General features: G+C 61.5%; 1 protein-coding gene across 1 annotated transcript; it reads left to right on the top strand.

Annotated features, from left to right (window-relative positions):
- The first annotated feature begins 1,594 nt into the window (after positions 1 to 1,594).
- On the top strand, positions 1,595 to 11,811 carry AGXT (alanine--glyoxylate aminotransferase). Its single transcript, XM_087424516.1, has 11 exons — positions 1,595 to 1,825; positions 1,908 to 2,100; positions 3,515 to 3,579; positions 4,213 to 4,313; positions 5,513 to 5,583; positions 6,455 to 6,539; positions 7,900 to 7,995; positions 8,773 to 8,842; positions 10,362 to 10,457; positions 11,023 to 11,151; positions 11,704 to 11,811. The coding sequence occupies exons 1-11, from the start codon at positions 1,595 to 1,597 to the stop codon at positions 11,809 to 11,811; spliced, it is 1,245 nt and encodes a 414-aa protein (XP_087280642.1).
- The last annotated feature ends 1,764 nt before the right edge of the window (positions 11,812 to 13,575 follow it).

The following is a 13,575-nucleotide window of genomic DNA, read 5'->3' as shown; positions in this document are numbered from 1 at the left end:
GAGTGTTGGGTAAGGAAGCAGAGAGGGGAGAGTGGGGAGAAGGAGGCGAAAGGAGCGAGAAGGGGGGAGGAGGGAGGAAAGATGGAGGAGGGAGGGGAAGAGGGAGAAAAGAAGGAAAGAAGAAAGGAAGGCAGAAAGGAAGGAAGGAAAAAGAAGGGAGGAAGGAAGGAAGGAAGGAGGGAGGGAGGGAGGGAGGGAGGAGGTGGGAGGCAGATGCTCACACCGGGCCTCCCTGTGCCGGGGAAAGCTAGGCTAAGGAGCATCTTGGCATGCCTGTGCCAGGGACCACGTCCTGGTCACCTTCCCCGGGGCCCAGGACTGGGGCACAGGGCTGCCCTGGTTGCCCTCTGCCCAGAATGTAAGGCTTGTTCCCTCTGCCAATGTCTTCACTCACCAGATGCACAGAGCGCCACCACCCCTGCAGGGCTGTGAAGGTCCTCAGGTGCTCAGGCGACAACTGTCCAATTTGGCTAAAGCTCGTGGGGTCCCCACACCCCCAGGATGCCAGACAAACCCCAGCCCCAGCAATGAGTGCTGAATGGAGGGGCTCTGCTGAGCTGGGGAGCAAGTCCCCATGGGAGAGAGGTCAGGCGCCAGAGGTCAGGGGTACCGTCTCTTTGGTCACTGTGAAGGCTCCTGTGCGGAAGTCCTAACGCTTCCCGGGTTACTAAGGCCGGGGCGCCAGCCCTGACACAGGGCAGGAAGTCCCCGCATGCTCCAGGCAGGCTCCTGGAGAACAGCTGAGAAGTTTCTAAGCTGCTCAGAGAGCTCCGGTCCACAGCCTCCTTCACCCGGTCCCCAGGGGTGCAGGGGCTGCTTTGATTTCCCAGGACACCCACCTGTTGACTCAGCAAGCAGAGGAGGCTGCCCAAGCGAGCACCCCTTGGTTACACTTGTGAAGGCCAAACCTCAGGGACCTCGGGCATGAAGTGGCAGAGAAAATACTTATTTCCAAAAGAATCAGGAATGAGCATGGCCTTGGTGTGTGCACCTGTGTGCGTGGGAGTGCGTGTCTATACACACAGGGCATATATATTTTCTAAATTGAGCCTCTCCATAAGCTAAGCCAGGGTCAGCAAACTATGGCCCGTGGGCCAAATCTGGCCCACCACTTCTTTTATGAGTAAAGTTTTATTAGCAAATGGCCACACCGTTGTAGCTGCTTTTGCACCACAACAGCAGGGTTGAGTAGTTGCAATAAGCCTGTAAGGCCTGCCAAGTCTGAAATATTTGCTCTCTGGTCCATTAAGCAAAACTCTGGAACCCAGAGAAAAAACCCTCCTGAACCCAGCAGAATGCACTGGGCTGGGCATCCTCCCGGGACAGCTGAGAGGAGCGGGGAGGGGCTGAGGGGCAGCTCACCACACTGTTTTTCATTGACTGGACTCTGAAGTCTCCTCCTCCCCCAGCTGAAGGTTCAACACCCTGGCTGTCAGGCCCCCGACATGCAGGCTAAGCATGGATAAGGGGTCAGGTAACAAGGACAAACAACAAAAGGCTGCCTTGTAGCAGGAGCACATCGATCAGGCCTTACCTCTGGACGCCTGCCTGTGCCCACACGTGTACCACTGTCCAGCACGGGGCCAGCTGGGAAATGCTCCGGGTGCTGGCAGTGGCCAGTGTGGCCCTGGGGCCCCAGGCGGCAGGTTGGGTGCGGACCATGGCCTCCCACCAGCTGCTGGTGGGCCCGCCAGAGGCCCTGCGCAAGCCCCTGTCCATCCCCAGCCGGCTCCTGCTTGGGCCCGGCCCCGCTAACTTGGCTCCGCGCGTCCGGGCAGCCGGGGGGCTGCAGGTGATCGGGCACATGCACAAGGAGATGCACCAGGTAGGTCATTTACAGGGCGGTGGGCAGTCCCCTGAGGCTCACTCTGAAGACGAGGTCTGACCTGCATGCCCACTGCCCCCAGATAATGGACGAGATCAAGCAAGGCATCCAGTACGTGTTCCAGACCAGGAACCCCCTCACGCTGGCCATCAGCGGCTCTGGGCATTGTGCCCTGGAGGCCGCCTTGTTCAATCTCCTGGAGCCGGGGGACTCCTTCCTGGTCGGGGTCAACGGCATCTGGGGGCAGCGGGCCGCGGACATCGGGGAGCGCATTGGTAAGAGGCAGGGCAGATGGTGAGGTGTGGCCCCTCACTCCATCCTTCCCGAAGGCGTCTCGCCTCTCACACGAAGCCTGGCAGCCCCTCAAACCCTCCAGGCACCAACCTTGGCCCCTCCCTAGGTGGACCTTACCCCCTTTGTTGTCCCTTCGTGCATCCACCTCCCTACCAGCCTACTGCCTCCTCCAAGTAGGTGTCGGGGTGCTCGTGGTGCCCCCATGCCCTGTCTCCCAGAGTTTGGGGTCAGCTGTTTCTGAGCACATGCGGGGAGGCACTGCAGGGAATCCTCTGATCTCAACACAAACCCCTAAAGCCCCCGCAGCTCTCCAGGGTCCCCAGTTGTCGCCTCTGATCTTCTTTGACGAGACAGGGTTTCAGAGGCTGAAATCCCCCCTCAAAATCTCAGAAACAGTCTTCTTTCTGTAGCACAGAATATGGAGGTATAGACAAGATTTTCATTTCCAGAGTAAAATGTTCTAAGGAGAGAGACACGGATCAAAAGCAGGCGTGTGCACTGGGTTTAATGATTGATTGTGGCCTTTGGAAACGTCTCGCAGCTCCTGCATGGTCAGCTCCACACATGGCCACACTCGGTCCTGGTTAATGGACAACCCCCGATGGCCCAAGGGGGTTGAGGCCCTCACCCGGTCCTCTTGAAAACCAGTGTGCGGATGGAAGGCAGGGCCCCAAGTGGACCTCGGGCACACACGCTCCAGTGGCACTGACTGCCCACTGCGAGGTCCGGGCAAGCCCCTCCCTGATTCCCACCCCACAGCCCGGCCTCGGGCTTTCCCCTGAAGCATGGACAGTCTTGGGGTCTCCTCCTCTCCTACATGCAACTCTGGACGCCGGCTGTGCACGAGGATGCGGGAGTCTGAGAGAGGAAGCAGGACCAGGGCTTGCTGTCCTGGACCCCCAGTCCGCAAAGAGGGCAAATGCCCTTACTCATCCTTTCATTTCTTTCCATTCATTCATCTGTTCATTCCTTCATTCAGTCATTCATCAAATGTGGTGGGCCCCTCGGGAGCGACCCTCTGCTGAGAAGGCACCGGTCCAAGTGGCCCTGCACAAATGCTCATTTATTTCCCTTGTGAATGGTGCTGCAAAGGACCCCGGGACAGCCCCTGCCTGGCTGGGCTCAGGGAAGGCGGTCTGAGGAAGGGACAGCGAGCTGAGCCTGACCTGCTCCTGTCCAGAGCACCCCAGAAGCCTCAGTTCACCAAGAGCACCTCACTGAGCACACCCCACCTTCCTCTTCTGTACAGTGGCCAGGGGCTGGGGTGGGCGGGTCCCCGTCCTCACAGGACGGGGGTGAGCACTGCCTGCTCAGGCCAGTGGTCCCCAACACTGGCCCCTGCTGTGTGTGTGTTTCTGCTGGGCAGCTCACCGCTCACTCTGCCCCTGCTCCCAGGAGCCCGCGTGCACCTGATGATCAAGGAGCTGGGAGGCCACCACACGCTGCAGGAGGTGGAAGAGGTACAGTGGGGTGTGCAGCCCCAGGGAGGGGAGGGAGCCAGCCAGCAGGGTGGGCTCAGGGCTGCGAGGTTGGGGTCCACTGCTGGGCCTCAGCTCTTCCCAGCACCAGGTGACCGGGCACAGGAGGAGCATTCTAATATGTGGGAGCAGGTGGGAAGTCTGCGAGGGTTCTGTCTGGCAGGGAAACTGAGTCTGGGACCTAGTCCTCTGGGCAGGGCCAGAGGGGCTGGAGGAAGGAGGTGGCAAGCAGGACATTCCCTGACACTTGGGGTGCCAGCCTCTCCCCTTCAGGCGAGGTCAGACCCCGGGGACACAGCTGACCTCATGGCGGTCTCAATAGGACCGGGTGGGAGGCTGGGGCCACTCTTCCTTGGTCTCTGGGAGAAAGTCCTTCTCTTCCTGGAACAAGCCCTCCTCCCAGAGCCAAGGTGCCCGGGCTCTCCCTCAGCACACACTCAGACCAAGAGGGGGTGTGGCACCACCAGCTCCAGCTGCCAGATCTGCACCGGCAGTGGGGAGGGAGGGGTGTTTGGGAGGGATCCTGCCCTCACCAGGAAAAGTCCTTCAGGGATGAGCTGGCCAGCCCCCTCCCTCCACTGGCTCTGCCACAGCTGTCACCTCTGTCCCACTCAGGGCCTGGTCCAGCACAAGCCAGTGTTGCTGTTCCTGACCCAGGGGGAGTCATCCAGCGGTGTGCTGCAGCCCCTCGATGGCTATGGGAGGCTCTGCCACAGGTGAGCCTGTCCCAGGGTGGCAGTGCTGGGGGGTGGGCTGGGCGTGGGGTGGTGGTGCTGGCAGGTCCCTCCCTCCCAGGAGGTAGCAAGTGAGACCCAGCTGCCCATCCCACCCTTCTCACCCCCCAGCCTCTGTCACACGGCATGGGGTGCAGGCAACTCTCGGGGTGCTCATTGCTCTGGGCTGAGTCTGGGGGGCTCCTCCCATCTGAGAGCAGGATCAGGTGCTCTGTGGCTGAGTGCCCCCACAGTGCCCACTGGCCTCCAGTCCCCACAGCTGGGGAGGTCTCAGTGCTGATCCTGCTGTCCAGGTCCCAGGGCCTGCCCCCACCTCGCCTCAAGATCCCCAGAGCCCCAAAGCGGCCTCCTGCCCTCTACTTGCCTCCTCTAGCCTCCTTGCCCCCACACGGAACACACAGGGCCTTGGGTGAGGTCGGGTGGGATTTCCTCATGTGAGTCCTGCTCTGGAGAGCTGACCGCAGGACGGAAGGAGAGAAAGTCTTCAGCCAGGCAGGATCATCCTGGCAGGGCCACCGTCCACCACAGGGGACCCAGCTGGGGCAGTTTGCCTGCCGGAGTCCGGCCTGTGAGATCCTTGTCCAGTGAATCAAGCTCACAAATGTCATCTGGGCTATGGCTTCCACGGGAACAGCCTCCCCTCTGTGCCAGTGTGGGATACTCTTTGTGCCTTTTTTCTAAGAAAACATGGAGGCAGAGGAGAGTCAAAGCTCTCGGCTCAGACTGTTTCTGGACTCTGTCTTCCCTGGGCTCTGGACTTCTGGCCAGCAGGCTGGGTGGAGTGGATGTTGGCAGGAGGAGGCCCAGCTCTGTGTGGCCCTGGTCCCTGGATCCCACACAGGCCCTCGGGCCTGAGCTCGCAGAGCCCCCAGCCGGCCCGCGGGACTACAGGCTGCCTGGGCTGACCTTCATGTGGGGTTCTGTGGCCCGGCTGGCCCAGACTTTGACACCCCTCGAGGTCCCTGTGTTGACGCCTGGTCTGCCCTGCTGCTTGCCCTGGTTTTAGAACCAGAAAGCTGGTCCTGAGGCTCTGAGAGTCCAAGAGGAGGCACTAAGTGGGAGACAGAAGGCTCCCCCGCTTCCGTGCCAGCCTTCTACAGGTTCTCAAGGCCCCTCCAGAAACCCCATCCCTGCAGAGTCTGAAGCCCCCTCCTGCTTCTCTCTGCTGCCCCTCCCCCCAGGTACAAGTGCCTGCTCCTGGTGGACTCGGTGGCCTCCCTGGGCGCGGTCCCCATCTACATGGATCAGCAAGGTAAGGGCGTGCCCCCCACAGCCCCAGCCAGTCCACTGCTCACCCCAGGGGCCCTGAGGGTGCAGAAGGCCCCCGACAGAGAGGTTTCGTCTGACAGTGCCTGCAAGTCCAACACCAGCCCACTTGTCAGGTTAGGACCCTATCTCCACAAGGCCCAGGAGAAGAGCCAGGTCCTCCCTGGGGCAGGACAGGCTCCATGAACTAATCAACAGCCGGTGTTTCTGCTGGGCTGTCAGGCCGGGTGTCAGGGACAGGCGGGAGGGAGGAGCATCTCCAGGGGTAGATTTGGAGAGGTCTCAGAGCCTCTGCAGGATGGGCAGAAGAAGGGCCGGGGCCCCTGTCAATCAGGTGCAGGGGGCTGGGCTGCCTCTGGTCCCAGCTGGGCCTCAGTTTCCATCTGCTCCACACCCCACCAGCCTGTCACACAGTGGTGGGCATCGTTGTGAAGGTCGCCTCGCAGGCCACCCCAAGAAGTCTTCTGTAGTCCCCTATCTCCAGTGCAGTGAGGGGAGAACTTTCTGAGCTGACGCTCAGACCACTGCTCTGAAAGGAAGGGCCCAGAGAGGGGTCCTGGGGATGCCGTGCGGAGTGGCAGGCTGTCCCTAGGATGTCCACACTGCACCTCCCGGGCTGGCTGCCCTCTGCCATGAGGGAGAAGCTGTGCTAAGAGGCTCGAGCCTGAGCTCCCAGGCTGCAATGCAGCAGTGCAAGACTCGAACCCAGGATGCCCTCCCCACTTTAACCCTCCTGGCCGCCAAGTATCACTAGTGGAGTCCATAGACCGGGGCCTGGACTAGGTGCCCCCCACTGGAATAATCCTGCCCCTGCGTGGCACTCCGCCCCCGTGAGCACGTGCAACTTCCGTCCACAGGCATCGATGTCTTGTACTCGGGCTCCCAGAAGGTCCTGAACGCCCCTCCAGGCACCTCGCTCCTCTCCTTCAGTGACAAGGCCAAGTGAGTGACCCTGGGCCCTGGCCCCCACCCTGGGCTGGACATGCAGCAAGGCGGATTAGGAGGGAGGGAAGGGCTCCTCAGAGATGCCTCTGGAATGCTCACCACCTATCCTGGACAGGTGCCCGCAGGTACGCCCAAGCTCTGGCTTCACAGGGGCACAGTGAGGGCCATGTGTGTGGGGGGAGTGGCCTGGCCAGGCTGGCCTCCAGAAGATGCTCTTCGTGAGAACCTGGGCTTGTGTGTGGGACGCAGGGCTTCACATTCTGGAAATTCCTGGCTTCAAGTCAAGGAGTGAGCCAGCAAGGACTGGGGACAGTGCCAGCCCCCTGCTCTCTCCACCCCAGGTCAGCGTCTAGGTGCTGATAAAGGAGCTACTCCATGGGGTGACACAGGCCACCTTCATCCTGCTGCAGTCCCCACACTCCCATGTCCCCAGTGTCTAGACCCTGAGCCAGGCCTGGAGGGGGTGGGGGAGGCGATGCAGGGCCAGCCTCAGCAGGCCACTACCATCAGCTACACCCTGTGACGGGTGGTGCCATTTATGAGAACAGAGACAATTTGGGGTGAGATCAGGAATCCTCTGTGGACATGGGAAGCCTGAGATGCCTGTGGGAGGGTCAAGGAGGCAGCTGGGTCTGAGTCTGGAGTCAAGGAGAGGCCCGGGCTGGACATGTCAGTCTGGAGTTGATGGAGAACAGATGTATTTAAAGTTTTGAGACCAGCCGGCAGTGTCCAGGGCTTGAGAGCAGAGGACCCCGGGTCCCCGCTGAGGCCCCAGCCCACCAGGGTGCAGGGAATGGGGAGCCAAGCAAGAGAGGCCAGGTGAGCAGGGGAGAGGACAGCCAGGGGAGCCTGGGGTCACCCAGCCTGGGGAAGTAGGGTCACCTGAGAGCCACCTGAGTTATGCCCCAGCTTCACTGCTTATATTCAAGGGTGTGGTAGCCTCCAGGAGAGGTGAGGCCTCACCCCGAGGCCCTAAGACTTAGTTTCCCCCTATCATTTTGGTGGGTTGGACTCACCAACGCAGCAGACCCTCCTGTCTTTAAGTGACTGGTCACTTTTTGGTGACCTCAGGAAAGAGGCAGGACAACTCCATGGGAGGGGCCTGGGGAGGGGGAAAGACCAGCCGGGGTCCCCACATGACAGGGTCACACGCACGTGGCAGAGGCACAGGCTGGGCCCAAGGGCCAGCAGGGCTGGGCAGTCTGAGGGCCCACACCAGCCCCTGAACATAAACACAGGGGTCCCGGAGTCCCCACCCCTCTGGCTCACTTCTTTGAAACAGGAGCACCTGACAAAACAGGCCCACAGGCGCTCCAGCCTGGATGAGCAGGCACTCAGCCCAGTTCTTCCTCCCCAGAAACAAGATCTACACCCGGAAGACGAAGCCCGTCTCCTTCTACCTGGACATCAAGTGGCTGGCCAACTTCTGGGGCTGCGATGACAAGCCCAGGATGTGAGGGCCGTAGGGCTAGCGGTGGGTTGGGGGTGGCTGAGGGGCATGGGGGAAGGGCCGTGACCTCTTGCTACCCCCGGCCTCTCATCAGTTTCACACACTGGGTTCTGAGCCCCCCTCAGGCCCCCACACCCCAGCTGGAGCCCCGGGATTCACCTGAGCCAGGCCATCGAAGCTCCTCCCAGTCTCCTCATTCCTCCCTGGCCTGGGGGCTCAGGTCCAGTAACATGGCCCCACAGCCCTGTCCGCGGGGCCCTCTCCTCCCAGAAGTCCCAGCGCACCTTCAGGCACTTTGGACTTGGCACTGTCACATCTTCCCACCCCTGGGCCTCAGTTTACCCATCTCTCAAAAGGGGATGGTGAACTAGGGGCTCTCTGTGGGGTGGCTTTGGCTATAACCCAAGACCCCTTATGTCACACATGGGGAGAGGGACACCAGGAATAGTACCCTACCCAGTGGGCACAGTAGGTTCAGTGTGGGCTTCATGGTCCACTGGGGCTACAGGGGCCTCAGTGGGGAGATGGGAACCAGCACCGAGTCTGCCCCCGTTAGCCTTCCACTGCGATCCGGCCAGTGCCTCAACTCTGAGCCTTGCTCTCTCCGGATCTAGCTGCCCTTCCAGCTGAGTCTGTAATTCCCAAACTGGACATCGCTCCCCTGGGAAGGGAGCTAGCCCCGTCGTCAGAGAGCCCGACCCTAGTGGGGCTGGGATAGACCGAGCTACTGCCCTGTCCCCCACCCAGTGACGCTGGACCGAGCCCCCTCCTGTCTTCCAGATACCATCACACCACCCCCATCACCGGCTTGTACACCCTGCGAGAGAGCCTGGCCCTCATAGTGGAACAGGTGAGGGGAGGGAGGGGGCCGAGAGCAGCAGCAGCCTGGGGCAGGGACGTGGCAGGTGCAGGCACCCCAATAGAGCCCCATCCCCCCACCCTCGTGGGCCTGGCCTGCAGAGAAGGAAAAGTCGGTTGTATAGCAGAGAGAGGGGGCATTGCTGGTTGCTGGCTGAGGGGCCCCGGGAGGACAGGGCCCCGGGACAGATGCCGTGATGGGGCAGGTGTGCACTGTCTTCCGACCCCTCAGTTGCTTGGTGAAGCACTCAGTGAGGGTCTAGCCGAGCCTGAGGGGGTTTGAGGAGAGAGGGGAGGTATGAAGAGGAGAGGGTGGGGTGAAGGGGCCGGGGAGTGTGAGGCAGCCAGAGGTAGCTGGTCAAGAGTATAAAGTGAGTCCAGGCTTGGCGGTTTCCTGCAGCCACATCCGGCTCCCAGAGTGGGGGCAGGAGCGGAGCGGGACAGCCAGGTGTGACCAGGGTGGCTTCGCCCAGTGCAATGTCCACACTCTCGGGACACAGAAGGCCAAGCGTGGCCCCAGGCCAGGTTGGCTCTGCAGAACACAGGACAGGAAACATGGCCAGCAGCATGGCCTGCCTTCTTCGTCTTGAAGTCCCCCAGGGGCCACTGCTAGCCACCAGCCCAGAGGCCAGGAAGCAAGCCTGGGTGTGGCAGCCTCCCTGGGAGACTGTAGTGCTGTGCTGGCCGCATTTGCCCTCCTGTGTCTGCTCATCAAGTCACTGCCCCAGGGCTGGCTAGAGTCGAGGTGTGCTGTGAGCTGGACGGTCACCAGCACCCGTGCCAGGGCCGTGTGCCAGAGAGCACATGGGCAAGGAGCTGCGGGCTCACAGGGAGGGGCTGTGCAAATGGGCCCTGGGGTGTGAGCTGTGTAGGGAAGGGAGGGGGATGCGTGTGGTCAATCAGACAGGGCCTGGGGTGACCATCAGAGCTGTGGCTGGGCAGGGGTGAGGCTGACGGTTGGAGGAGCTGGCCCTGAGGGAATGGAGATGACCTCCCCACCCCCCTTGCCCTCCCTCCTCTCTTCCCTCTCCCTTCCTCTGACCACCCTCCCCTGGGATGACAGTGTGGCCCCAAGGGAAGAGCGGGGCCTAGAGCCACCTGCCTGAGCCTCAGTTCTGATTTGGCTCCCAGCCCCATCTGGCACAGAAGCTCCTTCCCTCCCACTGGCCAGCTCCCCACCTCTGGCCAGGTGCCCTCCTCTCCCCCAGGGGCCCCTTGGCTCCAAGAACTGGCTGGGCCCCCCACTTCTCTTCTTTCAGACCCAGACCATTTCCACCTACTCCAAGGTAGCCCCAGGCCTGGCCCCGAGGACAAAGCCAGAGCCCCAAACCTGGGGGCTCAAGGGGGCTCCTGAGGGACTCAGACTCCAGGCCAGGAGAGGAGCCTCTCCCCAGCCTGAAGCTGCCCCGCACTGTAGATGCGAGCCAGGTTCTCCCTCTCCACGGCCAAGGGAGGGACCCCACTCTGCCGTGCCACATCAGCACCCGCCCCGGTGCCCTCTGCCCACGTAGGGCCTGGAGGACAGCTGGCGGCAGCACCGGGAGACCATGGCATACCTGCATGGGCGCCTGCAGGGGCTGGGCCTGCGGCTCTTCGTGAAGGATCCCGTAAGGAGCCGGGGGGCAGGGGGAGCAGGACGCAGGGCGCAGGAGCGAGGGCAGTTCTGCCCTGATGGAGGGGCGGGTGTGGGGGAGGGAGGGGAGAGCTCCTGCCCAGCCCCGTCGGGATGGACATGAGCTCCTGTGGTCCTGGGGGGTGGGCGGTCACATCTCCCTGGCCTCGGGAACTTAGGACACTTAGTTTGATGCCCCCACTCTCCCCCAGAGCCTCCCCCTGAGTAGTAATGGGTGATCTCTGAGCTAGAAGACACCCACCGGCCTCCTGAGCCCCACGGGTGGGAGGGTCAGCTAAATGTTCCAGTAGGAAACTGAAGCCCTTCCGCCCCAGGGTGGATGTGACCTGCCAGAGGGGAACAGACATATGGTGTCACCTTGGGGTCCCTCGGTGTCTTGGACGCCCTGTCCCATGGGTGTGGGTTGCTGGGCAGGGGTGGTGACCTCGATGTCCTCGGGCGCTTCCTCCCCACCCTCCCACCCCCACCCACTCCTCTGGATCCCAAGGTAAGGGCTGGCTGGTGAAGGTGAAGGGGGCTGAGCTGGGCTCACCCTGCAGGCACTCCGGCTGCCCACTATCACCACAGTGGCCGTGCCCGCTGGCTACGACTGGAGAGACATCACCAACTACGTCATGGACCACTTTGACATCGAGATCGCAGGCGGCCTTGGGCCCTCAGCGGGAAAGGTGAGGGAGGCCTGCCGCTCTGAGTGCTCAGAAACTAGATGCACCACGCCCACACGGAGCAGCAGTGTGTGCCAGGCCCAGGGCGAGGTCCGGCGGTCATCGAAGGGCCCAGAACAGCAGGGGCGGTCAGAAGGGAAAATCCTTCTCCAAACCCCAGGGGAGTCTGGGCAAAGTGTATCCTCCTGCCCCCTTCAACCCCAGCTTGGTGAGGTTGTGGGGTACAGCATCTCCAATTCCACCCAGCACGTCCTTCCTTCCCTCCGAGTGAGCGGACCAGGCTGGAGGCCCCGTGCCCAGGTCGAGCTGTGCCCACTGAGTGGGCGATTCTGAGTGGCCTTCACTGACCGCCAGCTGGGTCTCCCTTCTCTAGCTCTGTGGGCAGAGGGAGAAGAGCCGGCTCTGGCCTGGGTTTGGGGGCCCTCCCTGTGTGACCAGAAGAAGCTCTCTGCTCCTCTCATGTACCCTGGGTGGGGGGGGTCCCCCCAGCCCTCAGTTAGGGCCAGGCAGGGCCCCGATGGAGGCTGACGTCTGCGCCCCGCCCCTGCCCCCCAGGTGCTGCGGATCGGCCTGATGGGCTGCAACGCCACCCGGGAGAACGTGGACCGTGTGACTGGGGCCCTGCGGGAGGCCCTGCAGCGCTGCCCCAGGCACAAGCTGTGACCCAGCTGCCTGTCCCACGCTCACCTGGAGGGGCTGGGGAGGGAGGCAGGAGCAAACAGACTCTGCCAGGTGGACAGGCACCGGGATAGGACAGGAGCTGACCCAGCCCAGGCGAGGTGGGTGGAAGGGCAGGCCTGGGCAGCAGCCCCAGCCCCAGGTGGCCCTTGTCCCACTGTGTAGAGCTTGCTGGAAATGGGCTATTTGGGCTCAGGATCCACAGCACCTTCCAGATTAGCTGCAGTCCCTTGCAGGTTACCTCCTCTGGGAATATTCAATAAAAGAACCAGTTGGTCATCTCTCCTCGGTGTGTGGGGGGTGGGCTGTGAAAGAGGCTGACAGAAAGGCACCCCTGCTCCCTCACTGCACCTTTGGCAGAAGCCCACAGGGCAGATCCTCGCCTGGGGCCTCCCTGGAGCTGGTGGGCTGGGTGTGCAGGGGCCCTGTCACCGCTAGCTCAGCTCCCAGATCTCGCACCTGCAAAACACACTCTCACGCACCCACTCCAGGGGAACCCACAGCCCACAGGCCTGACTTATGACCCAAGTCAAGAACATGGGAGCCCAAATCACCGTCAGGACTTGAGCCCATTATGACCCAGGGTGCATCACACAGACACGCAAGCCAGTGCAGGTGCTGAAGGTCTGGGAGGGCCTCAGCCCTGCGGCCACTCAGCCTTCAAATGTGCAGCTGAGGGGGCCCCTGAGCCCCAGCCTCCTCTTCTTCCTCTACTTGGCTCCCTCTGACCCCCATCCCTTACTTCCCACCCCTCACATGGGGTTTCTGCCTGTGACTGGCTCCCTCAGCCTCTCCTTCCTAGGAAGTTTCAGAGAAGGCCAGCCTCTGATCTCCTCAGGACCAGGTATGCTTTGGGCAGTCATAGCCACACCCACATTTCCAGGTCCTCACTGGTCCCAAGAACCCCCCTAGGAGAAAGGCCAGGCAGGGTCTTCTTGTCAAGGTGGACACCTGCAGCCCAACGTAGCCCTCTTTGTGAAGGGCCGGGCTTGGCCTGGTTCCATCCCTGTCACTCACCCAGGTGTGAGCCGGGCACAGTCGTGTGCACTGGGATAGGGCCTGAGCAGACCAGAGGCCATCCACCCCACGGTGCTCAGGGCCACTGCAACAGATGGGCACTAATGGGATGACCCAGACACTGTCACATCACAGCTGTGATGAGCACAGGAGCCAAGAGGGCCAGAGGGTCTGGAGTCCACAAAGCAAAGGTGGGGTGCTCTTCCAGAGAAGGCCAGAGAGTATGGGGGGCCAGAACATGCAGGGCCACGTGGACCACCTTCAAGACTTTGACCTTCATCCTGAGAGCAGCCCTATCGTGGTTGGGTTTCCCCAGAAGCAGACACAGAGATGAGAATTCCAGTGCAAGACCCATCCAATGGCAGGTGTCCTGTGCTCCCCCCAGTCAATGCCCACCCTCCACTATCTGATTCCTGTCACCACAGGTCAGTGTTGCAGCATCTGGATTTCATGTAAACGGAATCACACAGTACATTCTCTGTCGCGTCTGCTTCTTGCACTTAACTGTTTTGGCATTCGTGCATGTTGTTTCGGGGAACATAATTTGTCTTTGTTGCTGAGTGCTGTTCCATTGTAGGATATAGCATAATTTGTTTATTCATCCGCTGTTGATGGACCTCTGGGTTACTTCCAATTTGGGGCTATTAAGAGTAAGGTTGTAATGAACATTCTTATACAAGGCTTTGTGTGGATGTGTGTTTTCATTTCTCTTGGTTAAATAACTAGGAGGGA

Source organism: Ceratotherium simum, chromosome 37 (assembly GCF_057802395.1).
Source record: "Ceratotherium simum simum isolate JZ-2026a chromosome 37, ASM5780239v1, whole genome shotgun sequence".
NCBI lineage: Eukaryota > Metazoa > Chordata > Mammalia > Perissodactyla > Rhinocerotidae > Ceratotherium > Ceratotherium simum.
The sequence above is the reverse complement of the archived record's forward strand: the minus strand, read 5'-3'. Positions and strand labels throughout refer to the sequence as shown.

Coding starts and splice junctions, on each gene's coding strand:
- AGXT (XM_087424516.1), top strand. CDS start 1,595: ATGCTCCGGGTGCTGGCAGTGGCCAGTGTGGCCCTGGGGCCCCAGGCG. Junction 2,101..3,514: donor GGACATCGGGGAGCGCATTG/GTAAGAGGCAGG, acceptor CCCTGCTCCCAG/GAGCCCGCGTGCACCTGATG. Junction 10,458..11,022: donor GGCTCTTCGTGAAGGATCCC/GTAAGGAGCCGG, acceptor CTCACCCTGCAG/GCACTCCGGCTGCCCACTAT.